This window comes from Pleurodeles waltl, chromosome 6 (genome assembly GCF_031143425.1).
Source record: "Pleurodeles waltl isolate 20211129_DDA chromosome 6, aPleWal1.hap1.20221129, whole genome shotgun sequence".
Lineage (NCBI taxonomy): Eukaryota > Metazoa > Chordata > Amphibia > Caudata > Salamandridae > Pleurodeles > Pleurodeles waltl.
The window spans coordinates 219,755,914-219,776,243 of NC_090445.1; the positions used below are offsets into that span (position 1 = coordinate 219,755,914).

Consider the following 20,330-nt stretch of genomic DNA (forward strand, 5'->3'; position numbering starts at 1 on the left):
GATCACCAACTCGCCCTGCATCCAGCTGCCCTAAGCCCTGCAACGAGGAACCAGCTGTGTTCCACGGGTCCCCAACCCCTTGCGAGCTCAGCAGCCCAAGGGGATCCCAAAGCAGTACATTTTAGTTTGCATACCATCTCCTTTTCCATGTTGGCCCCTCCAAGTGGCCCTGCGGCTGTGCCAAGAGACTTTCCAGCTCTACTCTCGCCAGAACCAGAAGCCGCCCCAAGCTCTCCAGCTTGCACAAGGTGCCCACCGACTGCGTTGACCATCCTGCAAAAGAAGAGACAGGTAACTCAACTGTAAAAAATTTAATGCATTTTTACAAGTGACTGCCTATTGATTCCCATGGTGTGTAATTACGCACAGAAAGACTAACTTTATTAAAACTTTGAAAAGTCATATCTCGAAAAGTACTTAACGTATCTTAAAGATCTTGGTCTTAAAAATTATATAAAAGTCTGAAGTATTTTTATAATTTCTGGTCTCGAGTTATTCGTTGAGTGTGTGTGATGCATTATTGGATTTGTGAGTACAACAAATGCTTATCACATCTCCTGGATTAGCCTAACTGCTCGACCAGCTACCTAAAAAATTGGAGCATTAGATGGTCTAATTTTTACATCTGGAAATCAACATGTGGTTGTCTAGACCTCCTGCACAGTGTGCATAGTTTTGCACAATACATAGAGGACCGGCCTCCTACATTTTGTGGATTAGCGGTGGGATTAAGACTTTGCATTTGCTCATACCACTTTAGATAATTATTTTTGATTTTCTAATTGACTAATCATTTTTTACAAATTTCTAAAATAACTATTAGGGCCCTGGTTAGGTCCCTACAACTTAGAAAATGTTTTTAAAAGTGTTTGCCTTAGTAAAGTCTTTGCTTTAGTTGGTTATCCAAAAAGGGGAATTCTAAATTCTAAAAAAAAGATCCCAACTTTAGTAAGATAAAAATGTCTGATACAGACATCAGAACCCAGGAGCACCACCTCGAACCTTATGAGGCATATAGCTATGACCAATTAAGGGGACTCTGCAGACTACACAAAATTCAGACTGGAAAGAGCCCCAAACCAGAGAAACATAGGTTTTGGTGGCCCAGTATGAAAGAGACAACCCCAGATGAAGTAAATGATAATGATGCATCTGTGATGGGTGAAGATCCTGTGGAGAATAGGGATGAGGGTAGCTCCTCGTCCTCAGCAGCTCTAGAGCACCCATTGTAACAAACCTGGACATTGCCAGGCTGAACAAGAGACTGGCCTTAGAGAGGCAGAAATAGAGTAACAAAGAAAAGAGCCTTTCAACTTAAGACTCCTAAAAGAAGTTGCCCCCACTCCCCAGGAAGGAGATGTTATTCAGAAATGGTTCATTTCCTTTGAAAGAGCCTGCATTGGGAGGGATGTCCAAAAGAAGCACTGGGGCACTGTATTATGGGAATTATTCTCAGGAAAGTGCAGGGATAGGCTCCTAACACTGAGTGAAACAGATGCTAACTTTTGTGACCTCATGAAGGGTACCCTGATTGAGGGCTTTGGAGATACTACTGAGCAATACTGCATAAAAATCCCAGAGTCAGTCCTGGGTAGAATTTGTGGACTTCTCAGTAAAAATGCTAGGTGGTTGCTTAGAAGGCGACAAAGTACATGATTATGAAGGGCTGTTCAATTTAAAGATGAAAGAACACCTTTTGAGTAATTGTGTCCCAGGACAAGTTGCACCAGTACCTAGTAGATTTGGGGCCAGTCTCCCCCGCAGAAATTGGGAGGAAGGCTGATCATTAGGGGAGAACTAAGGTGTCCAAAACTAGAGCTGGAGGAGTGACCAAAAGAAAGAGTCAGGGAAGGCTCCCTAAGAGAAAAAGATGCCGGCGCCAGATGGGTCCTGATCGGGCCGCAGTGTCTCTCCAGCCTCTCCTCTGCCGGAGCGTCCATCTGCTTTGAAACCGGCATCATCGGCGTTGGCTAATTCTCTGTCGATACCACATTTGGAGGCCAGACTGAGGTCAAGAAGGAGGGCCTTGAGGCTCTTAGAGGAACAGGAGTATCTGCAACAGCTGTTGGAGGAAGGGGCGATTTCTGAGCCTATGGGTGAATTTCAGGGTCTGTACTCTGCAAGTGGCATAGATACATCCCCTGAGTGGGATCTTTCATCCCCTGGCGAGCTCACAAAGGAGGCAGCATCTTACCACAGCTTGATAAGAAAGGCTGCTGAGTTTTTGGACCTTCCTTTACCAGCATTGGCGGTGAAGACAAACATTCTGACTGAGGTGTTGTATCCTTCCTCTACGTCTTCTGAGCCCCTCCTCCCTTTTAATGATGCCCTTACTGAGCCCATTCTAGACACTTGGAGGCAGCCTGCCATGACTCTAGCGGTTTCCAGGATTGTGGCTAGGATGGACAGAGTTGCTCCAGGGGATCCGCAGTTTTTTTCTCAGCATCCAATACCTGAGAGTTTGGTAGTGCAAGGCTCTTGTTTCTGCCCGGTCTGCACCTGGTTCGTTCCCTGCTACTCCATCAGATAGAGAGTCTAAGCGAATCGAGCAAACAGCAAAGAAGGGTTTCTCCTCGTGCAGTATGGCCTTGAAGTCTGTCAATGCTACGTACCTGTGTGCTGGGGAGGTATATTCATGCCGTGATGGACACGGCAAGAGCTGTTCTGCTAAGCTTGCCTCAGGATGTGCAGGGGCAGTTTGATGAACTCCTGTTGGACACTCAAGCGACGGCCAAACAGGTTATTCAGTCTGGTTTGGATACAGCAGATTCAGTTGCCAGGGGAATGGGCACTTCAGTGGCGACCAGGAGGCATGCGTGGCTTAGGTCTTCTGGCTTTTCCAGTGATGTTCAAACAACTTTGTTGGACCTTCCGTTTGATGGCGAGAAGTTGTTTGGGACCAAAGCCAACTCAGCTTTGGAGCGTTTTAAAGACAGCAGGGCTACTGTAAAGTCCTTGGGACTCCAGGCTTCAACGTCCACACCCTTTCGATCTTTTCTGAGGTTCAGGGGTTTTGGCCATGGGTCCTCTTTTTATGAGAGGCCACAGTCCAGCATGCAGCAGCCTGCCAACCCTCTCTATAGGTCTTATAGAGGGCAGGAGAGGATTAGAACTCTAGGGGCCACTCAGAAGTCTCCCGTCTCTTCTTCTTCCTCTGGAGGAACCCTTCAAGGAAAGTACCCCTAGTTTTCTCTCCATCTTGCATCATACTTCTCCCGTAGGGGGAAGGCCACTTCATTTTCTCCACGAGTGGGAGTGAATCACATCGGACTCTTGGGTGCTGAATATTGTGGGGAAAGGTTATGCCCTTCCTTTTTGAGAGTTTCCCCTCCCATCCCTCCCAGTCCTTCGTTTTGTAGATCGGAAGATCATCTCCTGTTGCTTCAGCAGGAGGTGGAAGTCCTTTTGTTAAAGGGTGCAGTGGAGTTGGTTCCAGAGCAGGAAAAAGGTCAGGGTTGCTATTCAAGGTATTTCCTGATTCCCAAGAAGCATGGTCGATTGAGGCTTATCCTGGACCTGAGAATTTTGAACTGGTTCCTCAAACAGGAGAAATTCAAAATGCTGACCCTAGCACAGGTGCTTCTATCGTTGAACATGGAAGACTGGATGATGTCTGTCGTCTTGCAGGATGCTTATTTTCATATCCCCATTCTGAAGTCGCACAGGAAGTATATCCGGTTTGTGGTAAGGTCGCAACTCTACTAATTTGCGGTCCTTCCCTTTGGTCTAACTTCCGCATGTTGAGTCTTCACGAAGGTGATGGCAGTGGTTGCAGCGGACCTCAGAAGGAAGAGAGTATCTGTATTCCCTTACATGGACAAGTGGCTGATCAAAGCCGTGTCCCCAGAGCTCGTGCTGCATCACTAGCAAATGACAACAAAGTTGATGTTCAACCTGGGCTTTACGGTAAATGTGCCCAAGTCTCACCTGGTACCCTCTCTGCGCCTCCTGTTCGTAGGGGCAGTACTGGACACAACATTGAATCGGGCCTACCCTCCACCTCAGAGGATTCAGGACATTCAGGCATTGATTCCAATGTTTCAAAAGAGAACAACTGTTCCGGTCCTCAAGGTCCTACGTCTGCTCGGTCTGTTCGCTTCTTGCGTTCTGTTGGTCACTCATGCACGTTGGCACATGAGGGCTCTCCAGTGGTGCCTCCACAAGCAGTGGTTTCAACACAAAGGGGATCTCGAGGAGTCGATAACGATCTCCAGAGACGCTGCAGTGGATCTACTATGGTGGGCTGTGGACGGCAATCTTTCCCAAGGAAGGCTGTTTTGCCTACCACCTCTGGTGGCCACGGTCATAACGGATGCTTCCACTCTAGGGTGGGGGGCTCATCTGGGGGACCTGGAGATCAAAAGCCATTGGTCTCCAGCGGAACAGATGTTTCACATCAATCTGTTAGAATTACGGGCAATACATCTGGCTCTCAAGGCCTTCCTCCTGTCCCTTCGTGGTCAGTCAGTTCAAGTCTTGATGGAAAACACTGCTGTGATGTGGTACATCAACAAGCAGGTAGGAGTAGGGTCGTACTATCTCTGCAGAGAGGCTCTGCGGCTGTGGTCCTGGGCACAGGACCATCGGATTTGCATAGTAGCAAACCATCTAGCCGTAGTTCTCAACGTACATGCGGACAGTCTCAGTCGGCATTTCTCAGCCGGTCACGAGTGGCGTCATCCAGACCTGGTTCTTCACATCTTCCGGATGTGGGGATTTCCACAGATAGACCTGTTCGCCGTCGTTCTGCAGCCACCAGTATCCGATTTGGGGACGCGTTTCAGATGTCTTGGTGCGACCAGTTGCTTTACGTGTTTCCCCCATACCCTTGATTCCTCGGGTTCTGAGAAAGATTCACCAAGATCGGTCTCAAGTCATTTTAATAGCCCCAGATTGGCCAAGAAGGGTGTGGTACACAGACCTTCTCCAACTCACACTGTGCCCTCCGCTCCGTCTCCCTTACAGGGCAGACAACCTCTCGCAGTCGCAGGGGCAGGTTCTACATCCCGATCTCCAGAGCCCGCACCTACATGCCTGGAGATTGAACGGGGCAATCTGAGTTCCTTTTCTCTCCCTCCAGAAGTGGTGGATGTTATCTTATCGGCTAGGAAACACTCCACCAAGACTGTCTATGCCAACAGATGGGCAAAATCTGTTATTTGGTGTGGAGAGAGGCAAATTGATCCCTTAAAGACCCATTTGTCTGATGTTTTGCTTTATGCCCTTTCCTTGGTGCAGAAGGGTTGTGCAGTTGCGACTGTGAAGGGTTATTTATCAGCGCTGTCAGCCTTTCTTTGCCTTCCTGATCAGCCTTCCTTATTTAAGTCCCCTCTAGTTATTAGATTCCTGTGAGGTTTGACTAACAAGTTTCCTCCCACTCAGTTTGTCATGCCTCAGTGGGATCTGAATTAGTTTCTGACTTTTTTAATGGGTTCACCATTTGAGCCTATGCATTCTTGCCCGTTGAGGCTTTTAGTTTTAAAAACAGTTTTCTTAACAGCTATCACGTCGGCTAGGCGTGTCAGTGAGCTTCAGGCTCTTAGTGTGAAACCTCCTTTTACAACCTTTCATGCTGACAAGGTGATGCTGAGAACCAGGGTGGCTTTCCTTCCTAAAGTAGTCACTCCCTTTCATATGGGCCAGTCTATAACACTCTCATCCTTTTACCCTCCTCCTCATCCATCAAAGGAGGAGGAAAGACTTCATTGCTTCGATCCAAAAAGGGTTCTGAGTTTCTACATTGAGAGGACAAGAGATTTTCGTGTTGAAGAACAACTCTTCGTTGGATATGTGGGCAAGGCTGTCCACAAGGGAACCCTTTCCAGGTGGGTCATTCTTTGCATAAAGATTTGTTATTTACTAGCATACAAGGTTCCTCCTGAGGGTATTGGGGCCCATTCTACCAGGGCTAAGTCTGCCACTTCGACCTTGGCTAGAAGTGTCCCAGTTGCTGAAATTTGTAAGGCCGCAATTTAGGCTTCCCTCCACACTTTCGCAAAGCATTATTGCTTAAACTCGGAAGTTAGGAAGGACGGCCATTTTGCGCATTCTGTTTTGTAGGATTTGTTGGTTTGACTGGTCAGGCACCCACCTCTGAGTGCGGGACTGCTTTGGGATTCTATTCATAAGGTGAGGAATCCATAGGTAGTTGTATCCATCAGAAGAACAAGTTATTTACTTTCGGTAACACTTTTTCTGGTGGATACAATAGCTACCTATGGATTCCTCACAGTCCCACCCACATCCCCGTTGCCTGTCTGGTCATACCAAGACTTCTTTTATTTTAAATGTGTATACGTTTTTGGTGTTTTTATATTAACAAATATTGTGTTCATATTTGTATTTGGATTGGTATGTATTGTTTCTTGTGAGGTCGGTATTCACCTGTTCACCTCGAAGGCACGTAAAAAATGGTGAAACTGACAGCAGCACGCCGGTGAGGACTTCTTATTGCCACGATGATGTCAGACGGAGTCACGTGCAGAGCCGTGCAATTGTGATGTCCTCGTCGACGTGGGAGCTAGGAAGAAAATTTCCGTCTAATGCTGGCGCATTGGGAGAATTCATAAGTTGAGGAATCCACAGGTAGCTACTGTATCCACCAGAAAAAGCGTTACTGAAGGTAAGTAACTTGTTCTTCAGGTTTAGAGAAGTGACCCTTCCCACAGGAAGTGGTCACTAAAGAGACAGCCAGAGGTAAGTGTTCCATTGGACACTACTAGGTTTCCCCTAAAACGCACACCAAATCCAGAATTTAGTGGGCATCTCTAGACCAAGAAATCAGATTTAAAAAGACAAAGAAGACCAACACCAAAGAACATCCAGAGCCAGAGAACTATGGACGTGCTGCACAAGAAAAGGTGCCAACCCCTGCCTGCTGCACCCAGGACCTGAAAATCGCCACTGTGGAGGAGTTGGACACTGGACTGGCCCTAAGAAACCCAGGGGACCTCTAAGGCTTCAAGAATCACCCTAGATCTCCCTTCTGAGCGGAGGCACCACTCAACAACCAAGCAAGAACCAACAAAAAGGTGACAGTCACTTCACTGACCGCAACCAGAAGTCACAGCTGGACCCGATGACACACTGATGACAGCCCAGACGCGACTGACAAGTGTGCCAAGCTTGGTGGCACTGTGCCCTCCAGTGGCCGAGTTACGCCAGTACCCTGGGTAGTGGTCAGCTGATATTGGACAACCAGAAAACCAGCTCCTTCAGAGCTGAAAAAGGATCAGGAGGAAACCCCAGTCGAGGGACTTCAGGAACCACCCAGACCTCCCGCCAGGGTGCCCTCGTTGTCCTAAAAGCAGCCCTCAAAGAGACTTAACCTCCAGCTCCAGAGGACTCTTTTGCTCGTAGCTCCAGGATCACCAGCTCGCCCTGCATCCGCCCGCTGTGCGCCCTGCAACTAGGAACCAGCTGTGTTCCATGGGCCCCCAACCCCTTGTGATCTCGACAGCCCAAGGTGACCCCAAGGCACCACCTTTAAGCTTGCAAACCATCTCCTTTTCCAGGTGGCCCTGTACCTGTGTCAAGAGAATTTCCAGCTCTGCTCCCACCGCAACCGGGAGCCACCCGAGGCTCTCCAGCTGGCACAAGGTGCCCACCGACTGCATCAACCATCCTGCTCAACAAGAGACTGGTAACTCAACTGTACGATTTTTAATGCATTTTTAAAAGTGACTGCCTATTGATTCCTATGGTGTGTAATCACACACAGAAAGACTAACTTTATTAAAACTTTGAAATGTCATATCTCAAAAAGTACTTAACGTATCTTAAAGCTCTTGGTCTTAAAAATTATATAAAAGTCTGAAGTATTATTTATAAATTCTGGTCTCGAGTTATTCGTTGAGTGTGTGTGTGGTGCATGATGGGATTTGTTAGTACAACAAATGCTTAGCACATCTGGATTAGCCTAACTGCTCGACCAGCTACCTTAAGAATTTAAGCTTTAGGTGGTCTATTTTTTCTCTCTGGAAACCAACGTGTGGTTGCCTGGACCCCCTGCATAGTGTGCCTAATTTTGCACACTACATAGAGGACCAGCGTCCTACAAGCAGCACTGTGTGTGTTTGGTGAGGAGTCCCTTAGGGTGGCACAATTTGTGCTGAAGCCTTTAGGACCTTCTTTAGAACCCGAGGCCCTAGGTACCAGGCGTATCATTTACTAGACTTACAGTGGGTACTAAACGTTGTGCCAATAGGGAGAAACAACTGTACAATTTTTGGAATGAGATCTGGCAATGGGGACCTGGTTAGCAAGAACCCAGTGCACTTCAAGTCAAAATCAAACCATGTACTAGGCAAAACGTGGAAGTAACAATGCCAAAAAGGGACACATTCCTACATGACACCCTCCAACAAAAGAGGATGAAACTAACCTTTCCCAAGAAAGATGTTAATCTTCTAAGTGGAAAAACCTGGAAAGGCCATCTGCATTAGCATGGGCAGTCCCAGATCTCTGTTCCACTGTATAGTCCATTCCCTGCAGGGAGATGGACCACCTCTACAGTTTGGAGTTTTCACCTTCCATTGGCATCAGCTATCTGAGAGTCCTGTGGTCAGTTTGAAAAATGAAGTGAGAGCCAGACAAGTATGGCTTCAACTTCTTAAGGGACCCCAGACCACAGCAAAGGCTTCCCTCTCGATGACACTCCAAAGCTGCTCCCTGGGGAGTAACCTGCTAATGAAAGCAACAGGTTGGTCGTGGCCATTATCACTGATTTGGGATAGGATCGCTCCTAGTCCATGTTCAGAGGCATCTGTCTGCAGTATGACATGCTTTGCATACTTTGGAGCTATCAGAATGGGTGCTGAACACATTGCTTCCTTCAGAGTGTCAAAAGCCTTTTGACAGCTCGATGTCCAGTTCACTTTCTTTGGCATCTTTTTGGAGGTCAGTTCCATGAGGGGGGCCACAGTGGTACCATACTCCTTCTCAAAACTCCTGTAGTACCCAGTCAAGCCAAGGAATGCCCTGACTTGGGTCTGGATGGTTGGAGCTCCCCAGTTAAGAATTGCCTGGATTTGGGGTTTTAGTGGTTGAACCTCGCCTCTACCTACAAGGTGGCCAAAGTATACGACTGTGACGTATGCTTGCCTTGACATTGAGGCCTGCACTTCTCAGATCCTCCAGGACCTTGCCAAATTGGATCAGGTGATACTACCAGGTGGAGGTAAAGACAGCAATATCGTCAAGATATGCTGCACTAAATTCTTCCAACCCAGCCAGGACTTTTTTCACAAACCTTTGGAAGGTGGCAGGGGCATTCTTTAATCCAAAAGGCATAACAGTAATCTGATAATGCCCATCTGGGGTCGAAAATGCAGATTTTTCTTTTGCTTCAGGGGGTCCGACCTATCTTCCAGTACTCTGATGTGATATCACAAATTCTGAGATATTTGACTCCCCATAACCTGTCAGTTCACTGTTCAGCCCTAGGAATTGGGTGTGCATCAGTCTTAGTTACACCATTGAGGCCTCTATAATACACACAAAACCTCTCTCTTTCTTTCTACCCTGGGTTTGAGGTTTGGGGACTAAGACAACTGGCCTGGCCCAGTGGCTCTCAGAGTGTTCAGTGACTCCCAATTCCAGCATCTTGCTTACTTCAGATTTGATGCTCTCTTTGACATGATCATACTGCCTGTAGATTTTAGTTTTGACAGGTAGGCTGTCCATAGTGCCCACATCATGTGTGCACCAGTGGGTCCGACCAGGGGTCAAAACAGAAGAGCTCAGCATACTGATGCAGAACTTGTTTGCAGTCAGCCTGCTTTAGGTTTGTGAAGGTCAGGGAAAGGTTCACATTTTTGCTTCCTGGCCCTCATCAGTGAGCATGGTCATCTCAGCAACATGATGATAGTGTTTAAGGCGATTGACATGGAAGATTCTCTTGAAGTTCCTGCAAGAGCCAAAGTCTACTAGATAGGTGATTTTCCCTTTTCTTTCTAGAATAGGGTAGGGCCCACTCCATTTTTCGTTATACCCAGTGTCTGGAGCTCTTTAATGGCCTCAAAGTTTTTAGGTGCTTTTTGCTTGTACTCTGCCACTGTGGAGCGAAGGCCAAGCACATAGTCCATAATGTCTTGTTTGGGCTCCTTGAAAGACTTTCCCCATCCTTCTTTCACAAGACACAATGGTCTCCTCACAGGATGACCAAACAGAAGTTCAAAGGGTGAAAACACTACTCCTTCCTGTGGCACTTCCCTGCAGGCAAAAAGCAGACATGGCAATAAGACATCCCATCTCCTTTTGAGTTTTTCAAGGAGTCCACCAATCATGCCTTTTAATGTCTTGTTGAATCTTTCAACAAGGCCATTGCATTGGGGGTGATATGGGGTAGTGAACTTAAAGATCACTCGACATTCAGTCCACATGTGGTTCAGGTAACCAGACATGAAGTTTGTACCTCTGTCTGACACCACCTCCTTTGGAAAACCCACTCTGGTAGAGAAACCAATGATGGCCATAGCTACTGCAGGAACAGTAGTAGTCCTCGGGAATTGTTTCAGGATACCTGGTTGCATGAGCCACTACTACTAGTCTAAATCTGTTCCTGATTCACCAACCTACTCCATGTTTTAGCCTGACCAAGGTGCCCAGCTAGGGTGATGTAATGGGCCAGTGTGAGGAGAAATTCTCTATACTGCCAGGGCACTACCACGTTCCTAGTGGCACCAGGTTTGGGGTCTCTGGCCTCAGTTTAAAGGAGTCCCTTCTCTCAATAGATCCAGTGGGAGCCGCTGACATCTCCCTTTTCCTGATCAGCAGCTTGCTATCTCAGGCCTTCAAGAGTGGAACTGGTCCTCTGCTCCTGGCTCAGATCTTCCTAGAGGGTCCGCCTGGGCCTGAGCGCTCTGCCTGGTAAGGCCCAAGCTCCTGGGCCTCATTTCCTTCTGGGGCTGACAGGTCTTTTTCCGGAGGAGAGGGGACCTGATCTGATGTCTGTTTAAAAGCTGTTTCTCCAGTCTTGTTGCCATTTCCCCTGTTAGGTTGGGCCATTGTCTCAGACTCCAACTCTACTTGCTCACCCTGGGCTCTGCTCTTTGTTCTGGTTTTCACACACAACCATTCAGGTATACTCAGCATGGCTGCTTTGGCCTTTCTTTCAACCTCATGCTGAGGACTCCAGAGCATTGCCTAGCAGACATTGTATAGGAATTGCAAGAGATACCATCACCTTCGCCTGGTCACTAACCCCTCCATGTTCTAAGGATACTAGATGGGATGTACCTTAGCCTTATTATCAGCGTTGAGGACTGTATATGTCTTACCAGTCAAGTATTGTTCTGAGGACACCAGTTGCTCAGTCACCATAGTCACACTGGCACCAGTGTCCCTGTGTGCTTCAACTCTAACCCCATTGATATGTGGCAGATGTCTGTAGCTTTCCAGATCACTGGCCACACAGCCAGGGCAGCTAGGTCCACCCCACCCTCGGCAACTAGAGTTGCCTTAGGGGACTCACTGATATGGTTAAGACCCACCTGGAATCCCATATGGAGACTTACCACTGCATTTACTGCAGGTGCACTAGATGCATTCTTTTTGTTGGGACAGCTAGGGACTCAAGTGCGGTGTCCAAGAGCTTTGCAGTCATGACACCAAGCCTTTTTGGGAGCCCAGTTCTTACCCTGGTACCCACCCTTAGACTGTGAAGACATTCAGGCCCACTCTCCTGAGCAGGGTTTTGGGGGCCTTTAGAAGAATCTTCATTTTGGTTACCATCTTTCCCTTTTTGGCCTCCTTTTGTGTTCTCCCCCACCAGTGTAGGTTTTGGTCACCCTTGTCTTGACCCAGTGGTCTGCCTTCTTCCCCAGCTCTTGAGGAGAAAGTGGACCTAGATATACCAGGTACTGATGTAACTTCTCTTGAACACAATAACTTAGTAGATGTTCTTTCATAATAAAAATATAAAGCCCATATTCATGCCCCTTGTTACCTTTTACCAGCCACCTAATGTTTTTACCGAAAAGTCTACAAAATCTACCCAGGTCTGCCTAGGTGTTTTGAGTCTCCCTGAACCTGATTCTGTATTCTTCAGTGGTGAGTCAATCAGCATGCCCTGGGCACATGGGTTGGCTACGGGGTGCAGGTAACACAACCTCTCCTTTGAGTGGGGGGATACCTAGATCTTCCTCCTCACCCACTTCAGGGTCGAAGGCCTCATCTGTAAGATGGGCCAGCTCATACTCTGCCAACACCTTCTGAAACGTTGCATTGGTAGTGTGTTAGCCAGTTTTTATCTTGTACCCTTTACGGAGGGTCCTTAACTGCTTGTTCGTAAGCCACAGATAAGAGGTAAGGTCGAGCACTTAGCAACATCCTCTGAAGTACTCAATATCACGCTAAAGTTGGGGCCTTTTTAGAGCTAGAAAAAAAAATCCTAACACACATTTTTCAGTCCTCACTATAGTAAGTTTTTTAATTCGGAGCAGTTTTGAACTACAGGGACTTAACCAAGGTCCTAACAGTTAATTTTAAGAATTAAAAAAAAAAAAACAATTGACAAAAATGCTATTTTAACTAAAGGAAATTTTTGAATTTACTTGTGTAGTCACTTATTTGCCAAGTGGTATCAGCAAACGCAAAGTTGCGAACCCCACCTCTGATCCACCAATGTAGAAAACTGTCTCTGTATATTGTGCGCTAAAAACAAATACACTGCGCAGAGTCCAGTGGGTCCCCACTTGGTGTACAGTGGCTAAATTAGATAATACTAATGCTCTCTTTTGTGGTAGTGTGGGCGAGCAGTTAGGCTTGTCAGAGGGGAGTACTAAGCATTTGTTGTACTCACAGAGGGAATAAATGAGACACACACTCAAAGAATAAATCTTAGACCGAAATAGAAAAATAACACTTCTTTTTTATAGATATGTATTTTGAAACCAAGAACTTAGTTAAAAAGTAAGTACCATTTTTGTTATCAACTTTCACAGGTAAGTAAAACGTTCAAACCTGTGCGCTTTTACATACAATGTAATCTATGAAAGGAAAAGTCAGAGCTGCATAAAGATAATTACAGTCGGTTTCAGGGGTTCACCTTCTGGGTTTGGAGTTGCAGTGGGCCAAGATCCAAAGTACTTCCAACAGTTCATCTGGAACTTCCCAGATTTCACCGGGAGTAGGGTGCTGGTGAGCTCATAGTTTGGCACACTATGATGAAGAAGGGGGGGCATCTGAAAATAGACTGCACAGGGTGACTTGGGGACAAGACAGAGAGTTCCCAAACAAGTTTTTGGGTCGCAGGGGGTCTTGGAGCATGGGGACACAGCTGGTTCTTTGGTACCCGGGCCGGGCAGCTCAGATACAGAATGATTAGGACGGCTGGGCTGGTGCTCATGAGTACGGGCCAACAACTGGCAGGGGCAAAATCAGGACAGCTGGGCCACTCACGAGGTGGGTCTCAGTGATGTTGACGTCCCTAGACAGCTGCTGGGTCATGGTGCAGTGGGTATCTGGATTGGACTCTCACTGTTGGTGCTTGGTGCAGTGCGTCTGGTACCCCGTGGATTGGTGCTGCATGGCTCTGGTAGGTCCTGGTGTCCTTATACTTGGTGAGGAGACAGATCTGGTTCTCAAGAGCACGAGTTTCTTGTCACCTTGTCAACACCTCCGCCCAGAGCAGACTTTGTTCCTGGCTGCCAAGAGCATAGGCTTTCACCTCAGGAGGTCAGAAACGTTTCTATGGTGGCTGGAATGGCTGAGACCAGACAGTCAGCACACATGCAGTCAGTAGGTTTTTCAGAGGGCACCTGTATGGTGCCCTCTGGGTGCCCTCAGAGAGGGTTTATTACTGTGAGATGTTTGATACCAAACATCCTTAGTTTCAGTGAAGCCATAATGTAGCTGCAGAACTCGTAGTGACCAATGTCCACAACATGTATTGCAAATAGCTTCCTTGTCCTCTTACTATGTCTAGGAATCGAAGACATAGCAGTGACATACCTGCTCATGCAGATATGTCCTCACATGTTATAAAATGCATCCTGCCTTAAGGCTGTAAGGCCTTCTGTAGGCGTGGCTTACAAATAGCATATGTAGTGTGTTTTTTTTACTTTTGTCTGCACCAAGACACACAGCCTGCAAGGCAGCAGTGTGTGTGTTTTTGAGGGATCCCTTAGGGTGCCAAGCTTTTTACTGCAGCCCATAGGGACCTTCTTTAGTACATCAGGCCCTAGATACCAGCAGTACCATTTACCAGGGACTTAGAGAGAGTGCTAGAGGTTGTGTCAATTGGGGGGTGTAGGAGGCTGGACTGGCTTGTAGTGAGTACCTAGGGGTACTTGCACCTTGCACCAGGCCCAGTTATCCCTTATTAGTGTATAGGGTGTCTAGCAGCATAGGCTGATAGATAATGGTAGCTTAGCAGAGCAGCCTAGGCTGAACTAGGAGACGAGTGAAGCTCCTACAGTACCACTTAGTGTCATATGCACAATATCATAAGAAAACACAATACACAGTTATACTAAAAATAAAGGTACTTTATTTTTATGACAATATGCCAAAGTATCTCAGAGTGTACCCTCAGTGAGAGGATAGGAAATATACACAAGATATATATACACAATACCAAAATATGCAGTAATAGTCTTAGAAAACAGTGCAAACAATGTATAGTTACAATAGGATGCAATGGGGACACATAGGGATGGGGCAACACAAACCATATACTCCAAAAGTGGAATGCGAACCACGAATGGACCCCAAACCTATGTGACCTTGTAGAGGGTCGCTGGGACTATTAGAAAATAGTGAGGGTTAGAAAAATAGCCCACCCCAAGACCCTGAAAAGTGAGTGCAAAGTGCACTAAAGTTCCCCAAAGGACATAGAAGTCGTGATAGGGGAATTCTGCAGGAAAGACACAAACCAGCAATGCAACAACGATGGATTTCCAGTCGAGGGTACCTGTGGAACAAGGGGACCAAGTCCAAAAAGTCACAAGCAAGTCGGAGATGGGCAGGTGCCCAGGAAATGCCAGCTGCGGGTGCAAAGAAGCTGCTACTGGACTGTAGAAGCTTAGGTTTCTGCAGGAACGACAAGGGCTAGAGACTTCCCCTTTGGAGGACGGATCCCTCACGCCGTGGAGAGTCGTGCAGAAGTGTTTTCCCGCCGAAAGACCGCCAACAAGCCTTGCTAGCTGCAAATCGTGCGGTAAACGTTTTTGGATGCTACTGTGGCCCAGGAGGGACCAGGATGTCGCAAATTGCATCAGGAGAGAGAGGGGACGTCGAGCAAGACAAGGAGCCCTCTCAGCAGCAGGTAGCACCTGGAGAAGTGCCAGAAACAGGCACTACGAGGATGCGTGAAACGGTGCTCACCCGAAGTCGCACAAAGGAGTCCCACGTTGCCGGAGAACAACTTAGGAGGTCGTGCAATGCAGGTTAGAGTGCCGTGGACCCAGGCTTGCCTGTGCACAAAGGATTTCCACCGGAAGTGCACAGGGGCCGGAGTAGCTGCAAAAGTCGCGGTTCCCAGCAATGCAGTCTGGCGTGGGGAGGCAAGGACTTACCTCCACCAAACTTGGACTGAAGAGTCACTGGACTGTGGGAGTCACTTGGACAGAGTTGCTGGATTCGAGGGACCTCGCTCGTCGTGCTGAGAGGAGACCCAAGGGACCGGTAATGCAGCTTTTTGGTGCCTGCGGTTGCAGGGGGAAGATTCCGTCGACCCACGGGAGATTTCTTCGGAGCTTCTAGTGCAGAGAGGAGGCAGACTACCCCCACAGCATGCACCACCAGGAAAACAGTTGAGAAGGCGGCAGGATCAGCGTTACAGAGTTGCAGTAGTGGTCTTTGCTACTATGTTGCAGTTTTGCAGGCTTCCAGCGCGGTCACCAGTCGATTCCTTGGCAGAAGGTGAAGAGAGAGATGCAGAGGAACTCGGATGAGCTCTTGCATTCGTTATCTAAAGTTTCCCCAGAGACAGAGACCCTAAATAGCCAGAAAAGAGGGTTTGGCTACCTAGGAGAGAGGATAGGCTAGCAACACCTGAAGGAGCCTATCAGAAGGAGTCTCTGACGTCACCTGGTGGCACTGGCCACTCAGAGCAGTCCAGTGTGCCAGCAGCACCTCTGTTTCCAAGATGGCAGAGGTCTGGAGCACACTGGAGGAGCTCTGGGCACCTCCCAGGGGAGGTACAGGTCAGGGGAGTGGTCACTCCCCTTTCCTTTGTCCAGTTTCGCGCCAGAGCAGGGCTAAGGGGTCCCTGAACCGGTGTAGACTGGCTTATGCAGAAATGGGCACCAAATGTGCCCATGAAAGCATTTCCAGAGGCTGGGGGAGGCTACTCCTCCCCTGCCTTCACACCATTTTCCAAAGGGAGAGGGTGTAACACCCTCTCTCAGAGGAAGTCCTTTGTTCTGCCATCCTGGGCCAGGCCTGGCTGGACCCCAGGAGGGCAGATGCCTGTCTGAGGGGTTGGCAGCAGCAGCAGCTGCAGTGAAACCCCGGGAAAGGCAGTTTGGCAGTACCAGGGTCTGTGCTACGGACCACTGGGATCATGGGATTGTGCCAACTATGCCAGGATGGTATAGAGGGGGCAATTCCATGATCATAGACATGTTACATGGCCATATTCGGAGTTACTATTGTGAAGCTACATATAGGTAGTGACCTATATGTAGTGCACGCGTGTAATGGTGTCCCCGCACTCACAAAGTCCGGGGAATTGGCCCTGAACAATGTGGGGGCACCTTGGCTAGTGCCAGGGTGCCCTCACACTAAGTAACTTTGCACCTAACCTTTACCAGGTAAAGGTTAGACATATAGGTGACTTATAAGTTACTTAAGTGCAGTGTAAAATGGCTGTGAAATAACGTGGACGTTATTTCACTCAGGCTGCAGTGGCAGGCCTGTGTAAGAATTGTCAGAGCTCCCTATGGGTGGCAAAAGAAATGCTGCAGCCCATAGGGATCTCCTGGAACCCCAATACCCTGGGTACCTCAGTACCATATACTAGGGAATTATAAGGGTGTTCCAGTAAGCCAATATAAATTGGTAAAATTGGTCACTAGCCTGTTAGTGACAATTTGAAAGAAATGAGAGAGCATAACCACTGAGGTTCTGATTAGCAGAGCCTCAGTGAGACAGTTAGTCACTACACAGGTAACACATTCAGGCACACTTATGAGCACTGGGGCCCTGGGTGACAGGGTCCCAGTGACACATACAACTAAAACAACATATATACAGTGAAAAATGGGGGTAACATGCCAGGCAAGATGGTACTTTCCTACAGGGGGGAACAACTACTATTTTGGGAAAGAGATCTAGCACTGGGGACCTGGTTAGCAGAAAGCCAGTGCACTTTCAGTGAAAATCACATCATGTACTAGGCAAAACGTGGGGATAACCATGCCAAAAAGGGGTGCTTGCCTACAGAAGGTCAGGAAGAAATTGAGAGAAGAACAGCCATGAAGGGAAAGAAAAGACAATAAAAACATGAAATGAACTAACTGTGCAGTCTCTTTAAAAGGTAACTGGCATCCCTCAGGCAGGTGATTGACATTTTGTAGTTGAAGATAATGTGAGCAGCACCCAGCAGCACAAGAGGGACCTACGCCCGAAGAGACTCCCATGCCTCAGCTTCAGGCTTCATACAGCATCTTCTGAGCCCTGGAAACTGCCAGACCCTGCAAAGTACTGTGGTTCTTGTGGACTGTTCAGCTGAGAAGCCTAAGACGCAACAACTACCAACAATGCCACACCATCACTAAGACCATTTTCACCAGTGCCATCATACCACCACCAGCAGCAGCAGTAGCACAAATATCACTACCAACAAAAACACACGAATATCTCTAGCAGCAGCAATACATCACTTCTCATGTTGCCACCTGTAACACAGCTACAGCCAATACTAGCCTGACTCGTATACCACGCCAAAACCAATATCAGTACCACCATCATTAATGCTACTAACACCTCTACAATTCTACCAAATTACAAAAACCACAACTGCCACTATAATATCACACCACCTGTGAAATCAGACAGCACCGCTACCAGTTGCACAACCAACAATACAATTCATTAGAAAAGCCATAATTCTGGCCTTATTGCAATATTGCATGGAAGCAGTGCTTAATTTGTGCTTGTTGTTTCCGGTGCAGAGCACCGGCACTTATTTTTCAGGGCCGGAGCTTATTCTTCTGCCTCAAGCATTTGCTGCGAGCAAAAGACCCATATGGGAAAGACGGAGGAAGAGAAAAACGAAAAGGCGTCACAAAGGGAGAAAGCACAAAGCTGCAAAAGTGAGCTGAAGTAGCAGGGAGTAGCTATACATAGATTGAAGAGGCCCGGGATGGCTTCAGGATTACGCTGCCTCATTAGTCCGTGTTCTCACATTTAGTTACAGCAGCCACGTGTTTTAAGAGGAGGGCTTTGGGCACCGCCACGTTTTTATTTACAAATTAAGCACTGCATGGAAGTACATTTGTGTATTACTGTGTTTGCAGGTGCTGATCCAGTGAAGCTTTGCCAGTGCTTGCTATTTAATGAATTATTTGCTTTACTTACCCTCCCTTGTGTAACACCACAACATTAAACACTGGATTTTTATAAAGTATTTGCTTTGTTCATACAGGTTGTGACATTGCTGGGCAAGATGGAACGTGTTCGTAGCTCTCCTCTTCATGCCAATATCTGTACAGCACTCGATAGACAGTTGGAAGCAATTCACATAGTTCAGGCACGCAGAAAAGATGAAATTGTAAATGCATCAAATCGACAAAGACAGGGTGTTCCTCGTTGCCAGGATGACAGAGGTACTGAGATTCTGCTATAAATTAGCAGTTGATTAGAAATAATTATTCATTTTTCATGTTGTACTGATAACCATATTAAACATTTGCAAGTTCTGCAAATTTTAAGTTGTATTCATAAATTTTATACTGTAATTATTGAATGTACCTAGGCATGATGTAATGATTTACAGCCTGTTGGAAATGCCTGTTGGAAATTCAAAATATTCAAAGATGCCACCATGAAGTGAGAGCCCTAGTGGGCCTAGCTATCTGATCATTATCAGACGCCGCTTATGCCTATTCATTACTTCAAACCATAGCATGCACTAGGGCGTGGGAACACATTTGTGTTTGAGCTAATGTTATCAGTGATGTTCTTGTCAATTAATATTATTTTCATTCTCTTCCTTACACCAGCCCTGAAAAAAACATGTCTGGATAATGTAGTTCAAGGCCCGAGTAGATGTTGGGTGGGTATGGATCTTGACACTGGCGTTTTTAGATCCTTGTAGGTGGTGCAGAAAATAGAAGCCACCTGTACTTTACAAAGCCTCACAGTTCTGGGAAGGGCCCATTACAATTTAGGAGACCACTCATTTGACAATTTCACACACTTCTAAGGGGAAACAAGGATGTATGTGACCTATAAAATGTACTCCAGAATAGCATGCGCCTAAATTAGAGGTTGAGTAGTCTCCAGCAGAAGAGATGCAGATTATGGCACACAGGACAGTGAAGACAAGCAGCAACAATGGCCACCAGAGGCTTTGGATATATAGGGGCTAATACTTCTAGGCAACACCAGACGTTTTCTCATAGACCAATTACTTTAGCAATCCCCGCACATCTTGCTTCCCCATTACGTAGTGGAGGGTGCGCATAAGACATCAGCTTGTAGAATGAGTTCTAGCAACAGCAATTGTTAAGATTTTCTTTACTCTCTAGTTGGCACGTTTTATTGACAGCCTGCATGTTTGCAATTTTCTTCCCTACTCGGGTATGCTCTTATTTGGCCTCTTGTTATCTACCTTCCAGACTTTCAAGAAGGCTTCACACACCTCTCTGCATTTCTTCAGTTTTGGGGTAGGCCTTTTGGTGTTACCCGGCACAAGTCACAGTGCACATCTCCTTCAATGTCTGTGAGCTCCCTATAGCTCCTTTTTTCATAACATTTTTTAATTTATGCATACAGCTTGCATATGGTCTCTGTTTCTGTGTCCTTCTAAATGAAGTATTCCCTGCATCTTCTTTCCTTCCAGTCAAATCCAGCCTTCCAGTACCTGTGGCCACCTTGCAAGTGCTGTGTTTGTTTCTCACATTCCTCATGAGCTTCCCTCTTTGGAGATAGTCCAACATGTGTATCTGTTACTGGAGGTTGGTTGACCCAGGAGCAAGTTGGATTGGCTTCAAATTCCTTATGATACATCTTACTTGAAAACACTAAGCTTCTGGTTCAAGCCAAGGCACCTAAGGATGATGTTCATTTTATTCTGGAAGATCAGTCTTTTAAAACAAAAACGAGTAAGGAGCAGCAATTCCAGTCCTTCATGTGATGATGCCATTCAGACTCCGGACTTG

General features: G+C 47.0%; 1 protein-coding gene across 1 annotated transcript in view; it reads left to right on the plus strand.

Annotated features, from left to right (window-relative positions):
- MEIOC (meiosis specific with coiled-coil domain) overlaps positions 1-20,330 on the plus strand; it is a 519,392-nt gene that overhangs the window by 461,035 nt on the left and 38,027 nt on the right. Inside the window, exon 7 of the mRNA XM_069242027.1 lies at positions 18,593-18,773. Within this exon, the coding sequence (XP_069098128.1) occupies positions 18,593-18,773 (181 nt within the window). The remainder of the gene's footprint in view (positions 1-18,592; positions 18,774-20,330) is intronic.